The sequence below is a fragment of the Betta splendens genome, chromosome 24 (assembly GCF_900634795.4).
Source record: "Betta splendens chromosome 24, fBetSpl5.4, whole genome shotgun sequence".
NCBI lineage: Eukaryota > Metazoa > Chordata > Actinopteri > Anabantiformes > Osphronemidae > Betta > Betta splendens.
In genome coordinates this window covers 2,214,840-2,235,808 of record NC_040901.2, presented here as the reverse complement: position 1 = coordinate 2,235,808, position 20,969 = coordinate 2,214,840, and the positions used below count along the sequence as shown (strand labels likewise).

The following is a 20,969-nucleotide window of genomic DNA, read 5'->3' as shown; positions in this document are numbered from 1 at the left end:
AGGCATAGCAGCCAAGCTAGTCACTGGCTGAGTGGAATGCACGCATTAGCACCTTCACTCTCTGCTTCTCACTACCCTCCCCTCCACTCCACTCCTGATCTACTGCAAGGACACAACAAGCTGAGATACAACTATGACTGGAGTAGATTAGATTCTGTGAACAGAGCAGATACAAAAGGAAAAGCACGGGTTGAGGCAGAACCCATGGGGTGAAAGGGTTCAAGTCTTACACTAGAGGTAATGAATGTCTTCCTTAAAATGTAGAATGGATTCCCCGACAGCAGCTACAGTGTGTGACGGCCTGTGAAGCCCCAGCAGCCACCAGCCCAGGACAAGCTCAGACGTGTTAAAACCCAAAGCAACTAACACACTTGTGTGTTGTGCTATTTTTGGAGCCGGACTTCCAAAATGCCCCACCCCCACCTTTCATAAGCCTGCCCTCACAGTGAAGCAGCTATATAATTAAAACTTTATCACAAATAAATGATTAACGTTCTGTTTCTAAAGCACCAGCGGAAGTGATGTTGCTCTACAGCTTTAGAGCTTTGAACAGGTGCATGTATTTATGAACTCTACCTGTAGAAGAAGCTTGAATCCATCTGTCTTCTGATTCAGGACATGACTGGTGTTTCTTGGCGATGCCTGGGTAGTAGTGCCGCCTTACCAATCGCAGTCCTGCAACATTCTCGGGGGTTTTGTAGAATATAGCTTTTTTTCTATTAAGGACATTTTCCATATACTGTGGAAACCTGAGGTTCTGGGGCCTGACAGCATCTTGTCGGTGCAGCCCCCTCCTCCCTAAACTCCAGAATACTTTTTATGCTGTAGTATGCAATATTATATAATATTTAATATGTGTATTATGATGTTTGATACAGTTTTAATGTGCCTTAACCTTACTATCAACATTTTTACTGTATTTAATTTATACAAATTAATATTTGACTTTTTACAAACTTTTATCTATTTATATAACTCTAATGCCTAGTGTTTCCTTTAATATAGGTAATAACCATAATGCTTTTCATTCTGGTGTGGTTGTTTTGTTACATTTGCTTTGACCAATTATATACTATTTTTATTGCTGTTGTATTAAATTCTTTTTCTTTTACATTGTACTCTGAGACCTTAGGTTTTGAAGAGGTGACTTAACTCTTCTTTAACTCGTAGTTTTTACCCTCAGAGTTATGAATGATAAGCTGATGGTATTGTTTATTTCTGTGTGTGTGTGCACACAGGCCTCATTAACATGGTGAATGACACAATAGCATGACCCCTGCAGCAGCAATTCAGTTCTTCCTTAGCCTGCCAAATTCTTTCGGTCTTTTTAAACAAGGTCTTCCCCGGGGGAAGCAGAGTGGGAATTCAGTCCCTCTCAAACAGGCCTGGCAGACAAAGCGGGGGACTCTCCTCTCGGTGGCTGGGGACAATAGAAGAAAGGAAGGAGGAAGAAGAGCCCAACGTTGAGCTGAGGGCTTGAAATGACCCAACACCACGTGTCAACACCGGCCTCTGTTGGGACCACACAGAACCACATAGCAAGAACCTGCTCTTTAGAAATGAGAGGTGGGCCAGAAACCTCAAAGGCCCCAGCATTTGGAAAACTCTGATGTATCAAACTACACCGTTCCACTGAAGCAATCTGCAGCTACCAAAGAGCCACAACTTCCAAGACAATTTATGAGGTTTCATCCCCCACTCTGCACCAGCTTACATTCAGACTGGCTACTTGGCTACACTTTACACAGAAATACATGCCATACTGCATGGGCTGCAGACAGCAGTGCTGGCTTTACTTACCAATTAGGGGAATGAGAAGGGGCTTGACAGTGTATTAGTGTGAATGCAGTGTCTCTGTATTTGTGTTAAACTGACAGGCTGCTCAGCCTGGTTCTGATGTATGTATAATCATTATGTTCCTACACCTCTAGAGCCTGGAGCTACTATAAAAGCTTGTCAGAGGACAGATGGACTGTGCACAGTGAATATCGTACTTAGTAAGACTAAGTAGGCGAATTGAAAATGTTTCGGACAACTGATGCCGTATCCGGCAAAGAGACTTTAGGCCAAGCCTGCACCATAACAAACACATTACGGCCCTACTAGCCACCTTACTCAGTGTGATGTGAGGTAAAACACACCAGGGAAGAGTTCTGCTGCAGTGTCAGCCATGTCCTTGAAAGCAACACCTTTAGACAACCACTGAGGAGCCCAAGGGAGATATTAGAACTATCAATCAGGCTGAATGGGCTGCAGCAGCAAGGCCATTAAAGCAGCTGCCGCATGCGCGCACACTGACACACCCACAAACAAACAAATAACACACTAAGCAGCAGCAGAATGTGGTCCCATGGACTATGTTCCATACTGCTTCCACTGCTGCAGTTTCTCCTGCATGGATCCTTTCATTCTAGCTGGGTGTCCCCAACCTTAAAAAACTGGCCTGTTGCCCAAACATCTGGTCTGCCTATTTACTTTTACCAACACGTGTGATGGATAAACACCTTGACAAGCCAGGGTACTTGTTGCTTATGCCATCTTATCTTCTTATGTGCATTTAGCATGTGACATGACACATGACAGCTAAACTACGTAAAATGGTAAAAGGTGACATGGGCAAAGGTTTCACAGGTCGAGAGATAAGGTGAATCAGCATTCCTTCTCTAGTTTTAAACCTGCAGAAATAACAAGGAAGACAGTTACATGCAACAGGAGAACTGCACCCAGAGCAGTAGTTAGAGGATGATAACAATGGGGAGGAAAGTAAACAGTCAAAGGGACAATGACCTCCTGCTTAATGAGCCACAGGGTCCTTTTGAAAGCCCCTATTATCTTATTAAAGGATCCAGAAGGAATTCCATCAGATGGTATTATGGGTTTCCCTGGAGAGAGGCAGGCAAGAGAGGAAGAAGAGGCCCTTGGTTTTCTGCCTCTCTTGAGCGCAAAGGAGCTCACCACAGTAGCTTCCCTCAGGTAGGTGAAATTGGTCATGCACCTCGTCTCTCTATGCTCTGCCATGCACCCAACAAACACTCTAGTGCACATGTTTGAGCAGGGAGCCAAACACTTAAAGCCTATTGTGCATCTGGACCGAGCTCGTCTGCATCCCACGGGGAGATCGATGCCATCAAACCTCAAAAGGCTTTAGCAGCCTCCACAGGAACCCCCTAGAACAGTGTGAAAGGAGGCTTCTATAATGTCATACTGATCATTTCACAGCAAAGACTGGATGATTTTTTTCCTCCCTCTCCTTGAACCATGGGAATGGACGGTGCGAGCGCAGACCAGCAACTGAAAGCTAACAAAGAAATGGAAAAGGAAAAAAAGCAGGAAGAGGGGAATCGAATTACACAGGGCTGATTGGTGGGAGTGCACACAGCTTGGGTCATGGAAGGACAGGGAATACAAGGCCTGGGGCTGAAGCCAGAGATAAATGCCACAGATCCACTGGTGACGGTTTACAGCAGGGTAAGAAACACTTGAGAGACACAACTTAAAACATGACCTCATGAACTCCACCCTGGACAGTCAGGCCAGACAGTGAAGGAACAGGGACAGATTGTTTGTAAGGTGTGGCCTGTTTTTGGGATTAGTCTCCGTTACGACGAGATCCAGATGGTGATGTCATTTTAATTCTGGAACGCTGAACGCTACGTATGACAAGCAAGTGGAAAGTCCAACTTTGCAAATCAGTGGGGTTCCACACCACAACACAAGAATTGCAGCATGCTTTGTCATTACTGCTACATTAAACGACAGAGACGGACTTAAGCCACATTCACAGCAGAGAAACAATGCAAACCACTATATTTGTGTAAAAATCTACTGGGTGAAAGCTTTGAATGTGCTAGTATAAGACTGTTATTGGTGTAAATGCCACATGCCAGGAACATGAGCCAGTACCAGGGGCATAGACATTCATGCAGGGGTTAATAGGGCACACACTTGTCAAATATTAACACAACTAAAAGGTAAATAATGGGTGTAATTAATAACCTTGGCAATGGCTGCATTCCATGCAGTGAGCCTTTTCCACGCTACTATTGTGCCCACTGCTCTAAAGAATGGCTCAGTCAGACAAAAACAACAGATCCCTCATGCATCAACACATGAATTAAATTCAGTACAGCCATTGTTTCATGCATTAAAGTCTATTACACAAGTTGAAGGTAACTTGACCACTGTGTAATGATGATGCCCTAAAGAGCTTTCAGGCGACTGTGCAGCTTCATACATGTCTGATCAGATCTTGAAGGATGATGAAAGATCAGAGATGTTTAAAGAAAAGTAAACAGAAAAAGTGAGAAATGGAAGTTTGCTGTTTTACCCGAACCAAATGGAAGAAAGACTAAGCAAAGGGATGATGGAAAGGCTTTAGTCTTGGTCTATGATATAGAAGGTGATAAAATGGCTCCAAACCTGTCCTTCTTGGGACTGTTGTGAACTAACAACTGCACAGAGTACCAGTGCAGGCTTCGGGGTGCTCAAGTCAGTATGGATGAATTACGGCTCTGCCACACAGACTGCTTCTGCTGCAGCAACCATCCAGCTTTATGACAGAACCATATTGGATCAGACTTTCTCCCTCTGACCCACTGTCCTGCATTTCTCTGCTCTGAAAGCCCTTAATCCTCACTGACGTACATCCTGTTGGACACTGCTCCGGGGCCCCTGCAAAGGAGCCCTGACACGGGGAGCTATTGGGGCTGCCATTTTCCCCAGTAGGGATTAATCAAGCTAAAAATACGCATCACACAGCAACGGTGTTTTCACCAGTCACATACAGTTGATGGTGCAGGGCGATCGCAGGAGGATTGGGCTGCAGCCTGGTGCTGTGCCATTGTGCTGGAAATGAACCTATTGTTTTCGGGGTGGGGATTAATCTGCCCAAAGCTGGGCTGTAGAGGCTTTATCAGAGGGCAGCATGTGCCAGAGCCACAGAAAATACGGCAGAGTTTTAGTTAACGCGTCCGTAGATACGGAGCATTTCAGTTTCACTGCTTCCTCACATGCTGCTTTCACCGCACTCTACCCAAATCACCGCAGTGTTGCCGCTGTTCTGCAAGTTTAAGTGTATTTCACGGCCTCTGTCAACACGCCACAGGTTGCTACCAGCGCACTCAAGCCTCCATCAAAGCAGAGCACGAGCGCCGTCCCTGACCGCACATGTGGAGCCTGACGGTGCCACGGTGCAGCTGCACCGAGCAAACCGAGCGAGGATTCGTCGCAGCGCGTCGACGCCGCAGTCACCCCTTTGCATGCGAGACCCGTTATTTCCTCTTGGTCGTGTTTTTGGGCGCGCGCTCATCCACGACCGCGCAACGAGCAAGCCGCGTGGTGCGGCACGAGGACAGGGCAGCCCCCCGTCAGCTGCAAGGCAAAAAGCAGGGTGGACTGACCTGCGGGTGTCGCTCCAAATATCCGCACCACCGGCACCTTCTTCACGTCGCTCTCTCGAAATTCCGACTGGCACACGTCCAGGGTTTGGACGGGACTTGCCAGGTAGTAGTCTGCGGAGACGATGCGGACGGCAAACATGACTGCTGCGTCGTCAGAGGAAAATCACACACGCAAATACTGTTAGGAATCCGTGACATGCGGGGACGTGAGTGGCAAGTTGATAGCAGCCGACGAAGGCGCTGTCACGGCGGTCAAACAGCGACAGAGTGCGGGGAAAGCCGGTTTGTGTCCCATGAAAACGCCGCCAACAAAGATTCCCGCAGAGGTGCAGACGCCGTTTAGGTCCAACTCGAGCCGCGTAAAGCTAACGTCGACGGCAGCGGGTAATTATCCGACAATCCGCAGCTGTCGGATCCATGTTGGGCTCGTAACTGTGTCTTTCCCCGTGATTGTTGCCCTATGGTGTTTTTGTTTTCCTTCAGGAAGACATTCCCCAGGCTTCCGGTGTATAGCGTTATCTTTTCAGATCACGCCTCAGAACTAGTCTCAGCCAGTCCCGTTTTCTCACACTGCTCCTCGCTCGTGCCCCTTCTTCTTCCATAACAGGGTAGCCCACGTTAGCTAACCTACGAGAGGTGTCAAGTGTCAGAATGCTAACGAATGCTATTTCCGGTTATACGTTTCAGAATAAAGGTAAACTTTAAAAACCACGATCGCTGTGAGACAAAGCACCAGAGCAAGATAAGTACTTATTTTGAAAGTCCCACATCTGGTCCAGTTGTTTATTGGCGGCAGTGTACAAATCTGGTGACACCGCGGGTTAATGGATGCCCGCCCCGAGTATCCAAAGGTAGTACGCGAAGTGTAACATTACTATATGTTCTTCACACGAGACGTGAACACGCTTTATTCTTTTATCTAAAGCACAGCATATGCACAGAAAAACAATATTTATGACCGTATGCTGTTCGCAGACACCGTCTTCTGCTGTGAATCGTGCAAATCAAACTACATGAAGAGACCAACGATATCCGGAAACACCCCGTTTTTGTGTTTTCAAACTAAAACCCCCTCAATCGTTTTGGTACATTTAACATACAGTTTGGTTGTTTTTGTACTTTAGTATGTTTCTTTGTTGAATAATACATCAGGTTATATATATAACCTGATATAACAGTCAAATTCAACGTATGTTTAATAAAGCAACTAAGAAGCTCATAGCTCAGCTGTAAAAATCACAATCACATTACAAAACATAACTTTGTTAAAATGGTATGGTCCTAAATAAGAAGAATAAGACAATGGAAGTCCATAACATTTTATTTGCTGAACTGGTCTGATACATCAGTAGAAACAAAGAGCAATCGTTTACTGCAAGCTCTTATTTTGGAAATAATGCCTTTTTAATGTTACAACCGGAACCTGACATTTAGGTTGTCTTGACTACATTTCACCTCATTTGCCACCGCAGCATCAAAACAAGGCTCAAGTCCAGACCAAAGAGCTGGAAAGCATCACATCCCTCATTGGTTCTTTTGTTTTTGTTATGCACATGTTTCCTATTGGCTGATAGTTCCTGTGATGGATTCAAGTAAAGAAAACACCAAAGAATATATATTTATACATTAAGCAACCTTTTTATATACAGTGCTGAATCCTGGAAATTTGGACTAAACACAAACATAGAGAAATAATGAAACAATTTTACTTTGTTGCCTGCTGCACTTACATTGTTATCTAAAAAGCTTTTGCTTTTTTTAAACTATTAAGACTTTAAATGTACATTTTCAGTCAACAGGACCACCCACAAATGTTTGGCCGACAATTTATGTGGAGCCATTTTGCTTCCTGTATGCTGTTTAGTATTTACATCTATATTATGGCCAATCCATGGCAGCCTACAGTGTGCTGAGGATGTGCTGAGCTGGCTCTTCCCTCTCACCTTCTCCAAACAGCTGGTTCAGTCTGATTCATGCCAAGCGATGACTCTTTTTCATTAGGATGTTCATCTTGATTAAGGGAACTTCTATCTGCAGGACTGTGTGCTGACCTTTGGCCTGGTCCTTTTAATTAACCAATCGGCAGGTACCACCTTGTTTCTACCATCAGCATAGGCTTTTACAGTGTGAAGGATATGTTTAAAATCAAAAAAATTTAAAATCTACCTTAAGACAAAGAGTCAAAGTCAGTCTCATGTAGAACCACAATGGCAGTTTGGTGGATGAATAAATAGATAAAAAATAATAGACTCAGTGTATGAAGGAAGTCCAGCATCTGAGTCTATAGCAACTAACTAAGAAATGGTTCAGATAGACCTGAACAGGTATGGCAGGTCTATGATAGATGTGTATCCAGCTGCTTTGGGCCTAGCAGATAAGGCCCAGTGCATTGGCCCTGAAAAAATGGCAAAAAGTGGATTTATTGAAAGCAGCAGGGCTGCAGAAGCTGATAACGCCAGCGTCGCCACAGTTCCCGACTTACACACTAATGTCAGCCTATCATTTTGTGTCAGATGTGCAAAACAAAGAGCCGAACTCGTGTGTGTTCCGAGTGAAGACTGGCAGTTGAATGTGTCCCTCTCATTGTGAGGAAGTGAAGTGCAGCATATGGACAGGATGTCATCCACTTCCTCGGCCCTGCAGGGCAGCTCATCGCGGCCTGGTGGCATTTAACCGCAGCCAGTTCCATCACTTTAACATATATCATGTGGGTGAGAACAGAACCACTGCTGATGTGTAAACAGTGTAGCAGCTGAGGGAGCGTTCCAGCATGTGGTGTGTGCTGCCACCTAGTGTTTAGGTGGAGTATGACTCTACAAAAGCGAGAGACTCTTACAGCATTTTAATGAATTTATTCAGCACCCAATTCACTGAGTTACTGTAGTGGATTATAGTTAACATTTTCGCCTGGAAATGCTGGTCTCATTAGCACTTCATCAGCTGGTTTCTGGCTACTGAATTATTCATCTACTCAACACATCCACGTTTAGCCTCTGCTGGCTCATTTCCTGCGACATGTGGCTCTTTAAAGAACCCATCTTGGAAAGATCAGCATAAATTATAAAAATAAAAATAAGATGATTCATCTACTTGTCTGACCGAAAGACATACATAGATATCTGTGGCGCAGAGGCAAGTTTGGGTCAGTGCTAATATCTGGGCTCCTCCTTGCATCAGAGGTTCAGGTTGTGTAGCAGCAGTACAGTATATTTTGACCCAATAATAAAAAATAATAAAAAATACGTACATGAAGCTCTGATTCTAACTGTGTCCACTCATCTATGGCCACAATGTAAAACAAGCATCAGGGGAAATTTAAATAACTAATCTGCAACAGCTTTGTTTATATGAATACATTTACATCAGCACACAACGATTAAAATATATAACACCTCATTGATGTTTTGCAGGGAACAGTCAAAGTCATAGTTACTTCTAAACGTAAAAGTAAATCTAGACATTAGTTCCTCTGTGGTTCTGGAGGAGGTGTGTGTTTTCCAGGGCTAATAGCTGGTATTTGCCAGCAAGCTGTTGCCATTAGTAAATGAATAAAACAATACTGTTTCCATGGTAACGTCTGCTCTGGACAGAGTCAGCAAAACATCCTTCTGAATATTATTTAACACAGGTTGGGGGGAGACAGAGAGGACCTGCAGCCAATGTGTTACTCCAGATCAAACGGTGTCAGTAAGGAAGAAAGCTATGAAATACTGAACACGACAGAAACCCACGTTTGAAAACATGTCACCTCATGTTCCCTTACAACAGTACAGCACTGGCACTGACTCAGTAACTGTTCGTCGCTAGCTCTCAGAGCGGCCGAACAGTGAGGGTGAGGTCGCCCCCCCGCTGTGGAATGATGTAGCGCTCCTCCCGGAACAGGCGCAGCAGCAGATCGTGCATGTCCAGTGGCCAGCGGTAGATCCTGGTGCTCTGGAGCCAGGTGGGGACGTGTCTCTGTGGCACACATGGCACAATGGGTCAGGGCAGGGCAGAAGCACCACCCTGGAGTTCTCTGTCACATCATTTTCAACATCGTTTCTTGAATCAATAACAAACAGTACATCTTCAAGTATAACCTTCAGTCCAAACCCATTAAAACTACAGCATTAAATCAGTCAGTTAAGGTAAAACTGGTTTCATTCACATTCATCCAAAACATTTTAGGTTTTTAATCTTTCAGATCTTTGTAATTTGCCCAAAACAATAGTAATAAAAAATGTAATAAAACTACAAATGGGCCATTTCTGGTGATCTTATCTACTTTTCATTATGTAATCTAGAGGGGTTCAAATGAATGAATTAGATTTTTATGATCAGAACTGGCCCTGCGATGGACTGGCGACCTGTCCAGGGTGTACCCCGCCTCTCGCCCATGGCCAGCTGGATGGATGGATGGATGGATGGATGGATGGATGGATGGATGGATGATCAGAACTGATGCACACTTACACTTAAGTCAGTGAACGTAAAATTCACATTCATTCTATAGCATTTAAGGACATGAACAGGAGATTCTGGGCCACGAACATGTTGAGAGTCTGATCTATAAAAATAACGCATTAAATAAGTATTACAGACTAATTTAGAGTGAGGTAAAACAAAGCTGCAGGGTTAAGGTCTCCTCACCGGCACCATTGAACACTGTGCGTACCTTTGTGTTCTGTTGGTTTTACGCAGATTGTTTTGGTTTTCCTACAGTAGGTTAAGTGATTTAGAGTTTACTAGTTTTGTAAATGATCGGTTTGTCCTGTCCAATTAAAGGCTGCTGGGATGTACCTGCCTTGTTGTGTTACATGCATGTGTTGGTTAGTGATGATGTCACAGGAGCATTGCTTGTACCTTGGTAGCATTAGGAAACAGCACAGGCACCAGTCTGAAGTTCAGGCAGCCTTGTTGGATGAACTCGTTTTGGATCTGTGACAGAATGAGATGATGACAATGTTTCCTCAGGGTGTTGACACCGAACAACTCAGGTCAGTGTGGTTCACATTGTTACTTAGTGTCCAGGTTAAAGCTTGTGCTACGTCCAGTGAGACGAGTCCAGAACCTAGACCACATTATTCATGCTGCGCACACGACGTGGATCAGAACATGTGTGCGATGCAGACCTGGTTGTGGATGTACTTGGTGTGCAGGCCGTGCTCGTCGTCTCCGTTGCCCTCCACGTCCTCCTTGTACTTGGGGCTGATGACCACAATGATGAGCACTGATTTCTGTAAAACATCGCTGTCAGCTGGTCAAACAACTGGACAACAAACTCAAACGTAATAGTCTGACTTACATCGTTTAAAAATTTGTCCATCCATTTGTTGATGCTCATAGTTTGGAGTGGATTATGAAACACGTCGATCTGTGAGAAGACAGAGAGTTAGCGTCTGGACAGACAGTCATTGAAGTAGACAGAGGATCGACAGACTTACTGCTGGCCGGAAGCCCTGGTCCACCAGGAACTTGGTGAAGTTAAGGATGTCTCTGGCTGTGTCCAGTGAATATGTGATGAAAACGTTTCCTGACCACAACATGTGAGGGGAGCAGGTGTTAGTACATGACGAGCACGCAGCTTACACAGTGGCATGAGGAGCACTTACTGCACTCGTCGGGCAGGCTGATGGTCCTCCTTATCGTCCCTGTGACGGCTCCTGGAGCCTGGAATGGACCCACGCTGACCTCATGCATCACTTCTCTAGGAGGAGCTAGACCCTGAGGCACGAATCCCTGGACGGAGTGTGAATGGTCCGGATGCTGCAGTCTGTTGTGGGGTGAGATCCTGTGAAGGAAAGAACATCCATGAACAATGAAACGCTGTGACCGATGAAGCATGATGAGGAGGAGCTGCTCCTACCAGTGGTGCCCCTGTGGTGGATCCACTGGGTATGGACCATAGCTGGGACCAGGTGCATTGGCAGGAGGGCAGCACGCACACGGTCGGACGCTTTTGTCTGGCTTCCAGTTGGGGCCTGCACAGACACATACAGTACAGGTCTGTGACAGAAACCTGGTATTCAGTCAGATTAGTAGTTTAGAGTGGTTGCCTCCATGTTAGATGTGAATGAAAGACTCCAGTCAGTCTCCTTGACGCTTACCCACTGCAGGGGGCATGTAGTTCATGTCAGACACGAGGGGCAGGGGCACCTCCAGGCACTCGGCCTCCTCCACCGAGCCAGCAGCGGCCACAGTGCCTCTTTGGCCGCTCATGTGATCCCATTCATGCAGCTGGTCTCCCAGTCCGCGGGCCCAGTTGGCTGCAGGCTGGACCCCTGCAAGGGCCGAGGCTGTGAAGTGACCCTGCGGATGAGCCTGATAAGCGCCTCTGGCCTCACGTGGCTCGCCGGAGTGGAAGGCGTGAGGCGAGGCGTCTGCTGCTGACTGATAGCCGCGCTCCTGGGGAGCTTTGCTGGCGTCTCGGTGCACACTGCAGCGGCTGCAGGACGTAGGCCAGGCCATGTCCAGACTAGCTGGCGTCATGTGCTCATCCACCTCAACGGGAACACTCCGATGAGGACAAGGTTCTGACGAGAACAATCAGCTTCTTTACTTAAAGGTGTTTTGATAGACTGGACAGGCTAATGTTGTGTTTCTTACCTTTAAAAACATCCATTTTGAAAACAAACACAGAATTACCGGAACCTTCACCTTCAGACACAGCATTGTGTTAGTGGAAGCAGAGATTCAAGTCAACGGTAGACAACGATCAGAGCGTATTTAGGGAGCAGCCATGAAACACTACACCAACACGTACCTTTGTAGGTGGGAGGACATAGGCACCACGGCTACAAACTGGTCCAAAGGTTCAAATCACTGATCGGCAGGTGTGAGCTATGTGAGCTATGTTAAAGCGCTCTGCCTGGTTTCACCTAAACATTAACGTAGATACTCTAAACAAGATTCAACGAGAGTCCAACACCCACCGTGTGTTAGCTTTCAGTTGTGAACCGGCCCGACCTGTTCCCAGGACAAACAGGAAACGCTGTTGCTGCTTGCTCCTTTCCGTTTATGCAAATGTTGAGAATCTCGTGACTCATTTATGCAAATAACACAGAGCATCAAGACTGAAGAGCTTGAGCTGTGGTCCATCAGCCTAAAGCAGTGAACAACAATAAAGCAACATGTTTCAAACTAATCAGTTTATTTCCTCTCAGTGTAACATAAGTGTGACATCACGGCTTCTACAAAAAATACACCTGAGTGTACACCTGAGAGCCTAACTAAGCTTGTGACAATGAGATAAAAAAAACATCTAATTCCATTATCCCACATTGTTTGGCAGTTTCTGCTTGTCTTCATCAGGGAAGGTTTGCTTCTGCAGACGCCGTCAGGGGTTGTTCATCCCCTGGAGGCATTGTATGTCAACTGACGAACCACCCCCTCCTACTGGGTTCTTGTCAGACTGTTTAGCACCACATGGCCGGGTTCTGGGCTCAGGGATGTCCTGTGATGGAGCACAGAGAAGACCTTCATGGTAGTGTGGATGGCAGAGCCCAGCCCCCGTGCCTTTGCTCTGCAGGTCACCAGGTGCACCAGCTCCCGCCGGAAGCCGCAGCTCACCACGCAGTAGAGCAGAAAGTTGGTGGTGGAGTTGAGGTTGTGCAGCATGTTGGCGACATCTCCAGCCACATTGATGGGGATGCTATAGTCGTTGCGGTTGAAGCTCTCGCTGTTATGCTGCGTCCTCAGGATGCAGTATGTAACAAAGCGGGGCAGGCTGAGCACCACGAAGGTCACCGACACGGTGCCCAGCAGCAGGATTGTCCTCCTCAGCGAGCTCCGGCCCTGCACAGCGTGGAGCTCCTCCTTGGTGAACAGGTTGGTGGCGCGGCACAGATGGTGAGCAATGAGATAATTAAAGATGATGACCAACACAATGGGGACGCCCCCCGACAGGGAGCTGCTGATCCACACTATGAATGTAACGTAGGTGTCATTACGGTAATGACACCTGGGCAGGGTCAGGGTTTCCTCCTTCACAGTCACGTTAACAGGCGTGACGGTGTTAATCCAGGCCAGAGGCACAGAGGCCACATGTGACAGCAGAACAATGGCCAGGCAGGTGAGTTTGGTCACCCAGGCCTGGGACAGCTGCTGCTTGGCCACAGTGCTGCGCAGGACAAGGAAGCGCTCGATGGTGAAAACCACCACGATCCAGGAGGAGCTGCAGAGCGAGCCGTGCTGCAGGAAGCCCAGGACGCCACACCAGGGGTGAGAGTGCCAGAAGGGCTGCAGCAGCCAGAAGGTGAGCGTCAGGTCAATGAGGATCACCCACAGCAGGTAGAAGGTGTCCATGATGGCCAGGCAGCTCAGGTAGATGATGGCGGTGTTGGACATCCCACATCTACGGAAGCAGATCATGTAGAAGGTGAACAGGTTGGCTGCAAAGAGAAGGAGAAGAGCACAAGTGTGGATTAGGTTGTGGAACAGTCCTCATACAGAGACTAAGCATTTCCACGCCTTCTTCGATCCCCGCCCCACCAGTAACTGCTACGATGGAACCATATGGTACCTAGAGCTGGAGCTTTGTCTGTCCGCTCCTTGTCGCTCAGTTTTAACCGGAAGCTTTCTGTTCATTGGGCCTGATCACCAACCTGGAATGCCCACGACGCAGAGGAACGGGTAGTAGACCTTCTGCACAGTGATGAAGATGGCGGCTCCTGCTTCGTCCATGGCTCACTGGCAGCTGGTGATCATTCACATGCTAACACCCGCAGTAAAGCCATTAGAGATGCAGAGCTGAGAGCACAGTGGAGGGAGGAACAGCGAGCAAACAGGGACGCATTATTGATTTCATGTGTAACATCAGTAGAACGCATTTACGATGCTGTAAACCCAGATGAGTGGTCAGAACGATTTCGTATGGAAACACAGATGATCTGACTCGTTATTCATGTTTCAGCGGACTCAGAAAAATTTAATCGAGACACGCATAAACTTTTCATTCATATGAATCTAGCTTTATTATGACCCTGGATTAAAGCAGGTGAAGTATCTACATCTCACAATAGATAAGACCACACTTACCTACTACTTGTACGACCTCCTGCTGTGCCTCCGTTACAACAGCTGCTAGTGTCACAAGTTGGTCAATGATAGGAGGCGGGACGTGAGTCCATACAGGTTTCAGAGGAGGGAGTCAGATGAGCTGATGAGGTGCTCAGCGTCTACATCAGGCAAATAGCTCTACATGAATCTGCCAGTCCTTCAGCTCATGTGTTAGTCCAGTGCTTTGAGACACTTGAAAAGGAGCCACAGTATGTGCTGAGTGGCAGTGGAAAGTCGGAGGAGACGGGGGAGGAGAGCAGCGTGACTGAAGACAGGGAGTGGCTAATCTATGAATAGTCCAAGATTTAGGAATTCACCAAAACTCATCTATCTATATTTCCCACTCAGGAGTAGTTGCACATGTCTAAACTTAGGTACACGTACAAATGCTGCTGATGGTTGGAGCCTGCCAAAGATAAATGTTGTGAGGGATCAGTGCATCAGTGCAGCCGCCGGCTGAATGCGGTTTATTACGGCAGCTGAGCTCTGCTGTGTGGAACTGGCAGGTGCTCTGACTCTCTACAGGAGCTTTAAGCGCCTGATGCCAACACTTCACACCTCCACGCATGAAGCCACGCTGCTGATGACGGCCCGTGAAGTGTGTGTGAAGTGACGCAGCAGGAAGCGCGCAGGTGGACTCTGACGCGTTTAGCTGCAGCCCGACTCCGGCTGGGATGCCCTGGCGCTCTTTTAGGGCTCAGACGGCTCCAGCTTAACAGGCTGCTCCAGTTAACACACAAACATGGACAGATGGAAGACAAGCATCTTGGAAAGAATGTAAAATGTTTATTGTTCTTTTCTGAATTTGTAAAGTCACTAAATTAACAAAATGAGTTATGTTAAAAAATGGAAATGAAAGCTATAAAGGAGGGAAGTTAGTTTAGCTGTACAACTGCAAATTAAGGGATTCATAGCATCTGCATTTAAACCAGACTGGCACCACAGGTTCCCTTAGTTAGTGGTTCTTTAGAAATTCAAGTCTGCAGTTTCCCCTGAACAAACAGCACAGCTGACTATTAAAGGATCACCTAAAAGGGTTAAACAAAGCTGACAAAGAACAGCTGGAACATAGGAGGTCAGGTTGTCCAGGTCCGGCTGCAGGTCAGCTGAGGAGGCTGCCTTCGAAGCCGCGTCAGGCAAGGACACCTTAAATACTCTTCAATAACCCAATGTCACAGGCACAAATGTCTCAGTCACGCCAAGTAAGGAAGAGTCTGAAAGACGGCTGCCGTGACTGAGCCACACGTGTAAACCTTCACAGAGGACAGCACTGTGCTTCCCCTGGAACTGAGTGGAGAGAAATAACCTGGAAGCGTCTAAACGATGGATCCCAATCTAGTAAAAACTGGAAATACAGTATAACAGACAGGTTGCGAGTGCCTGCTCCGGTGCCACCGATCCATCATCTTCCTTCTTTCTGAAGGAAAATAAAGCAAACAAACTAAAACAAGCTTTTCTTATTTACACTGTATTAGCACAGTCGCTTGTTGTCTCTGTTCACTCTCCAATAATAATGGCATTAGCAGAGTCCAGACACTAGGAGGCCTGGGAGTGTCGAGGGCTTTCGTTTTCAGGGGATTGGTATTGGAACTGAAAGCTCACACTGAGCTGAGGAAGCTGTACAAATTGTTCAAATAAAGGCCTGGACTGGGACGGTTCCAGACTTGGATCTAGAGGTTGTCCCCAGGCTGGTACTGAGGCTCAGTGGCTGTGAAGTAGTCCTCCAAGAAGGCCTGCAGGTACTCAAAGGTGGGCCGCTCCTCGGCCTCCTTCTTCCAGCACTGCAGCATCAGCTCGTGGAGCGAGATGGGGCAGTCCTGGGGACATGGCATCCTGTAGCCTCGCTCTACCTGCTCCAGCACCTCGCGGTTGTTCATCCCTAGAACAAACACAGGGGCTGTTCAGCACATGGATGTAGAGGTTGCGTGGAGTCTACGCACACTGATTGATCTGGAGAACTGAGTTCGGAGAAGATCAAAAAGCTAATGTTAAATATGTCACATCAGAGGGGACTTGATTTGCTTCTATGGAGGGCTTTTTCCTCACCCTACTCTTTGCTTACATCATGGTGTTTATATTGTGACCAGAGACCAAACACTACTAGTATGTATAAACAATACTACTCTAATAATACACATTTACACATACACATTTGTGTTTTGAAGTCCTGCCTAAAACAGGTTTAAAGGAATCTAAAGTATAAACTCTGGATCTTCTACTTGTCCTAATGCATTGATGAAGCTTCTACAGTATATGAGATGCACCAGGTTCAGCATGTTGTTTATATGTTATTGTTTTATAGCAAGCATTAGCTTGTTTTGTTTACATATTTAAAGGCACATTTGCTCTTAGTGTGTGAGTGTAAATTGAGGGTCATGATGAATGAGGTTTTATGTGAACTATGATGTACTATCCTAAAATCCATACAGTCAAATATAGTCCTGATAACGGTACTGTCTGGATACAAGATAAGATGCTACTATTGATGTACTGAGCCTTATCCAGAGATGATGATGTAACAACCCATGTGTAAATTCAGATGTTTACTCTGTTACCTTTACGTAATACGGGACCTGAAGGTACACCTGGCAGCTCTCATCTTGACCTTTCACTGTTCTGGCTCGTCTGCCTGACAGTCAGCTACTTCATGATTAAAGTTTTACAGTATGTCACGCAGTGGCTCACAGCTGCCCCTGCTGCCCTCACCTGGGTAAGGCACCCGGCCCTTGGTGACCAGCTCCGTAAGCAAGATGCCAAATGACCACACGTCTGATTTAATGGTGAACTTTCCGTACAGCGCCGCTTCGGGGGCGGTCCACTTAATGGGAAACTTGGCTCCTGTAACACAGAAAGTTTGTTTACACGTCCTCTTGCCTTGAGGTCCAAATCATGATGTGGAGCACAGATAGTATGTGATCATAACTTAACAAGAAAATGAATTAGTGACTGTTGCTGAGAGTCTCCTGCTACACTAAGTGGGTGGGAGCATTAGAATTTGCTACTGCATGAACACAGCATCAGTGTGAGCCCCCACCTTGCCGAGCAGTGTACTCGTTGTCTTCGATGAGCCTCGCCAAGCCAAAGTCAGCAATCTTGCAGACCAGGCTGTCTCCTACCAGGATGTTGGCGGCGCGCAGGTCTCTGTGGATGTAGTTCATCCTCTCAATGTAGGCCATGCCTGCTGCCACCTGAAGCACACCAAAGCAGCCTATATCAGCTACATCAGTACCACGGCCATTAGTACTACAGCCATTGGTACAAAAGCCATCGGTACCACAGCTATAGGTAGCATGACCATCTGCTGACGTTCCTGGACTCCCAGTTTTCTTATCTGTGCATTTCTTGTGTGTAGCTGTTGCACTTTGTTGTTGTTTTTCTTTCTGACACACACCCATCAAGTAAAACCGTGCTGGCCCTGGCTCTGTCCATCTAAACTGTTACTTTAGGCACAAATCTCTGTAGACAGGAGGCAATGAATGGTTGAATGGTTTTGATCTATGGGTCAACAAAGCATAGATCCTGCTGCCTTTTGGGCTTGAACTTAGTAATACAGTATGGCCAAAAATTAAGGGGTCATTTAAAATCTTATGACCAGCACAACACATCTTTCAATATCAAGAAAACACAACAACCCAAAGACAACCCTTATTTCTGACTGTGTTCTTCTTAATATTTGCTTCTTTTATATGGTTCTTTTTTTTTTTTTTTTTTTTTGAAATTTTGGTACTTGCTGTACCTGTGCAGCCATGTCCACCAAGTTCGGCAGTTTCAACCCTCGTCCTTCTCCATCCTTTAAGAAGTCCAGCAGACTTCCTTTTGGGGACATAGACATAGTGCTCATTAGGTGCAGTCCGTAAATCTTCTGTTCCTTCACCCTCAACATTCAGAAAATACAAACCAGTCAGCAACGCGGCAGCTGAAGGTTTCAGGGACATGAGGTTGTATATGTAATTTGGCTTCATATGGTCAGTTGGGAAAGGCCCGAGACGGTGGGATTGAGGACTGTATTTTGTGACTTGTGTTCTCTGGTGTATCTGTGCATCCACAGTGTTTGTTGTGGGCTTTCTACATCTCAGGCCTTTGGACGGTGTTAGAGTCCAATCATCAGATTCAACAGTTGTTCTGACCCCTTGGACTTACAATGTAATGGGTACTGAAAGCCTGTGAGTGCTGTGGATGTGGTCTGTGTGTCCATGTACAGTACAACGATTTGACATGTTAGGGGTCCTGTACCTTTGCCCATGTACTCAGTGACTATGTAGATGGGCTCCTCAGAAACCACAGCGTAGAGCTGCACCAGCTTGTCATGGCGCAGCTTCTTCATGATCTGAGCCTCCTCCAGGAAGGACTCCGGGGACATGGTACCAGGCTTTAGAGTCTTTACCGCCACCTTAGTGGTGCCGTTCCACGTTCCTGGAACAAGCATGTCACGTATCACATACATACACTCATTTAGAACTTGGTGAAGTGAAGTGAAAGACTTTATACTTAAAACTCAAACAATGTAATTTCATGGCAGACCTGATCGGTAGAACTGATCTGAGTCCCAATGAAATGACAATGGAGTCAACTTAACACAAGGGGTATAGGAAGCAACTCTCATGCACAGTGGCTCAGCTAAGGACAAGTACAGTAGGTGGGGAATTGTGGAGTGGACCTTCATTAGAAACGGTATTTAGAAGCCGACAACATCATCATGATCATTAGGGCTTTGACAGCCACAGGCTTCACTGCAGATGATCCTTAGCAGAATAATAATTAGCAGTATATTGACTATGTCATGCTTTAAGCTGCGTCAGCGAGATATGGATCTTTGTAATCACGTCAATGAAGGTACCACTCCATTGGCTTCATTCTGTGACAATAACGGATATGAGAATTATTGGTAGGCAGAGTCAGTGTATGACTGGTGGGAGAGGAGGTGAGTTAAGAACCAGCTCTTAAATCAGTGAATTGGAAAGTTGGGTGAGGAGCTATATCCAGTGTCATCACCAGTATGTCTACAGTAAGGTCCAACCTGATGTAATGATGTAACTCATTTCCAGTCAATAGCTGTTAATAAAACAAATGAATTATTATTATTATTATAATTATTATCTGCCCTATTTAATATAAAAGTTTCTGTGATAAAACAGCATATGCATGAAGGTAATTATTAGTCACTAAACTGTGACTACTTTCCTGATTTTAAGGTGGACCAAGGTCAGAAGTGAGTACTTTTTAATTCCTTACCGTAAAATACATCAGCAAAACATCCTGTGCCCAGTTTTACTTCCAATTCAAGTGCATCTCTGGTGATCTCCCAGGCATCGTGACTCAAGCCCACAGTGTCAGGGATGTAGTTCACACACACGCCCGTTAAATTAAAGCACAAACCATCCGCACTCTCTACAGGGAAGGGAAGGGAAGGGACACAGGGTTAACTACAGGAGGGGGAACATGCACTGAGGCACATGGAAGAAGGCCAACACAGTCTGCTGACACACTGATGAGGGTCCAGATTCTTTGGAGGAGGGGTCAAAAACCAAACCTCCAAACTGAGAACGACGAAATCACTGCTTATTGTAGCCCTCCAAGCCTTTGTTGGAGCCACTCTGGTGGTTAACTCAGTGTGGCCTTGTTCCATGTGACCTCGTCGTCCGAAGGCGACTGGATCCGTACCCATCCAGACCTCCCCAAACTGCCCGTTCCCAAGGCGCTTGATCAGCTGCAGTGATTCTCGAGGAATCTCCCACACGTCCTTTGTTTTGACAGACAGGTCAGCGAGGCGGGGCATCCCTTTATGGCAGGGCACCACCAAGCGACAGCAGAGCCCAGCGGCTCGGTCTGCACGCACAAAGCAGCACAGTAAGAAGAGCACAGCGAGAAAGTAGCATAGACAAAGAGTTAGCACGAGTTTTAAAGCACCCAGACAACAAACAAACTGACAGCTGCTTCCTGCTTTTGGGGCTTCCTTTGCTCCTTATTGCTCATCTTGATGTACAATATAAAAAATGGGCTGTTATGGCAACTGTCATGCATGTAAACAGCACCCGCTCTCTGTCTCTTAGTGGGAAATGAACATAAACCTGTGGTTAACCATAAAGTTAAAGGGCATCAGGTACATTCAAGTAGTTAGGGGCTGTGTGGTACAGGACGTAGGCTCTTCAGCTTATCAGACAACATACACAGTCAGGTGGGTGCATCACTTGCTTTAATGCTGTTTTCCATCATTGATTAAAGCAACCACATCCATGCTAATATCTAGAGCTTCCCTGCCAGTCCAGTTGGAACAAAGTGCACCCCCCCCCACGGCCACTGATAAGGCTTCAGGTGTTTGCACTGAGCAGTAAAGATAAAGTCCTGCAATTCACAGGGACTCGTTGGACCTGGAACTTCTCAGCTGATGCCGTCTCAGATATCAATACAGCTCCACGCTCTGCTGGCTATCATACAATCTGTCAATATGCATATGCACAGAGCAAGCAGCAGTGTAGATTCAGTAGATCAGTGTGACGTATGGACAGTAAGGAACATGCTGGATCTTAAACCTGG

General features: G+C 46.3%; 4 protein-coding genes across 11 annotated transcripts in view; all 4 read right to left on the bottom strand.

Moving 5' to 3' along the window:
- The window catches only part of rev3l (REV3 like, DNA directed polymerase zeta catalytic subunit), a 33,239-nt gene extending 27,198 nt beyond the window's left edge, over window positions 1-6,041 (bottom strand). For both annotated transcript variants that reach the window (XM_029140626.3, XM_029140627.3), the window contains exon 1: window positions 5,400-6,041. In XM_029140626.3, coding sequence (XP_028996459.1) covers window positions 5,400-5,538 — 139 coding nt within the window. In that variant the 5' untranslated portion in view covers window positions 5,539-6,041. The remainder of the gene's footprint in view (window positions 1-5,399) is intronic.
- Window positions 6,042-8,236: 2,195 nt separating this feature from the next.
- Window positions 8,237-12,332, bottom strand: traf3ip2a (TRAF3 interacting protein 2a). Of its 2 annotated transcripts, XM_029140799.3 has the most exons (10): window positions 12,142-12,332; window positions 11,985-12,035; window positions 11,486-11,911; window positions 11,245-11,359; window positions 10,991-11,169; window positions 10,823-10,911; window positions 10,684-10,752; window positions 10,511-10,615; window positions 10,242-10,316; window positions 8,237-9,356 (listed from the first exon to the last, which is right to left on the bottom strand). In XM_029140799.3, exons 2-10 carry the CDS (start codon window positions 11,998-12,000, stop codon window positions 9,210-9,212), a joined length of 1,221 nt encoding a protein of 406 aa, XP_028996632.1. In that variant the 5' UTR covers window positions 12,001-12,035; window positions 12,142-12,332; the 3' UTR covers window positions 8,237-9,209. The 2 variants fall into 2 exon arrangements, with proteins under 2 accessions (XP_028996632.1, XP_055362246.1); XM_055506271.1 differs by lacking the exon at window positions 11,985-12,035.
- Window positions 12,333-12,482: 150 nt separating this feature from the next.
- On the bottom strand, window positions 12,483-15,079 carry LOC114849392 (probable G-protein coupled receptor 139). The gene is made up of 3 exons (XM_055506286.1): window positions 14,415-15,079; window positions 13,982-14,126; window positions 12,483-13,768 (listed from the first exon to the last, which is right to left on the bottom strand). The coding sequence occupies exons 2-3, from the start codon at window positions 14,058-14,060 to the stop codon at window positions 12,771-12,773; spliced, it is 1,077 nt and encodes a 358-aa protein (XP_055362261.1). The 5' UTR covers window positions 14,061-14,126; window positions 14,415-15,079; the 3' UTR covers window positions 12,483-12,770.
- Window positions 15,080-15,201: 122 nt separating this feature from the next.
- fynb (FYN proto-oncogene, Src family tyrosine kinase b) overlaps window positions 15,202-20,969 on the bottom strand; it is a 44,043-nt gene continuing 38,275 nt past the window's right edge. For 3 of the 6 annotated variants that reach the window (XM_029140793.2, XM_029140794.3, XM_055506246.1), the window contains 7 exons: window positions 20,097-20,261; window positions 19,668-19,823; window positions 18,669-18,848; window positions 18,172-18,248; window positions 17,470-17,623; window positions 17,142-17,273; window positions 15,202-16,314 (listed from right to left, as the gene is read on the bottom strand). In XM_029140793.2, the coding sequence (XP_028996626.1) occupies window positions 16,106-16,314; window positions 17,142-17,273; window positions 17,470-17,623; window positions 18,172-18,248; window positions 18,669-18,848; window positions 19,668-19,823; window positions 20,097-20,261 (1,073 nt within the window). In that variant the 3' untranslated portion in view covers window positions 15,202-16,105. The remainder of the gene's footprint in view (window positions 16,315-17,141; window positions 17,274-17,469; window positions 17,624-18,171; window positions 18,249-18,668; window positions 18,849-19,667; window positions 19,824-20,096; window positions 20,262-20,969) is intronic. The other 3 variants (XM_029140796.3, XM_029140795.3, XM_029140798.3) reach the window with 3 other exon arrangements.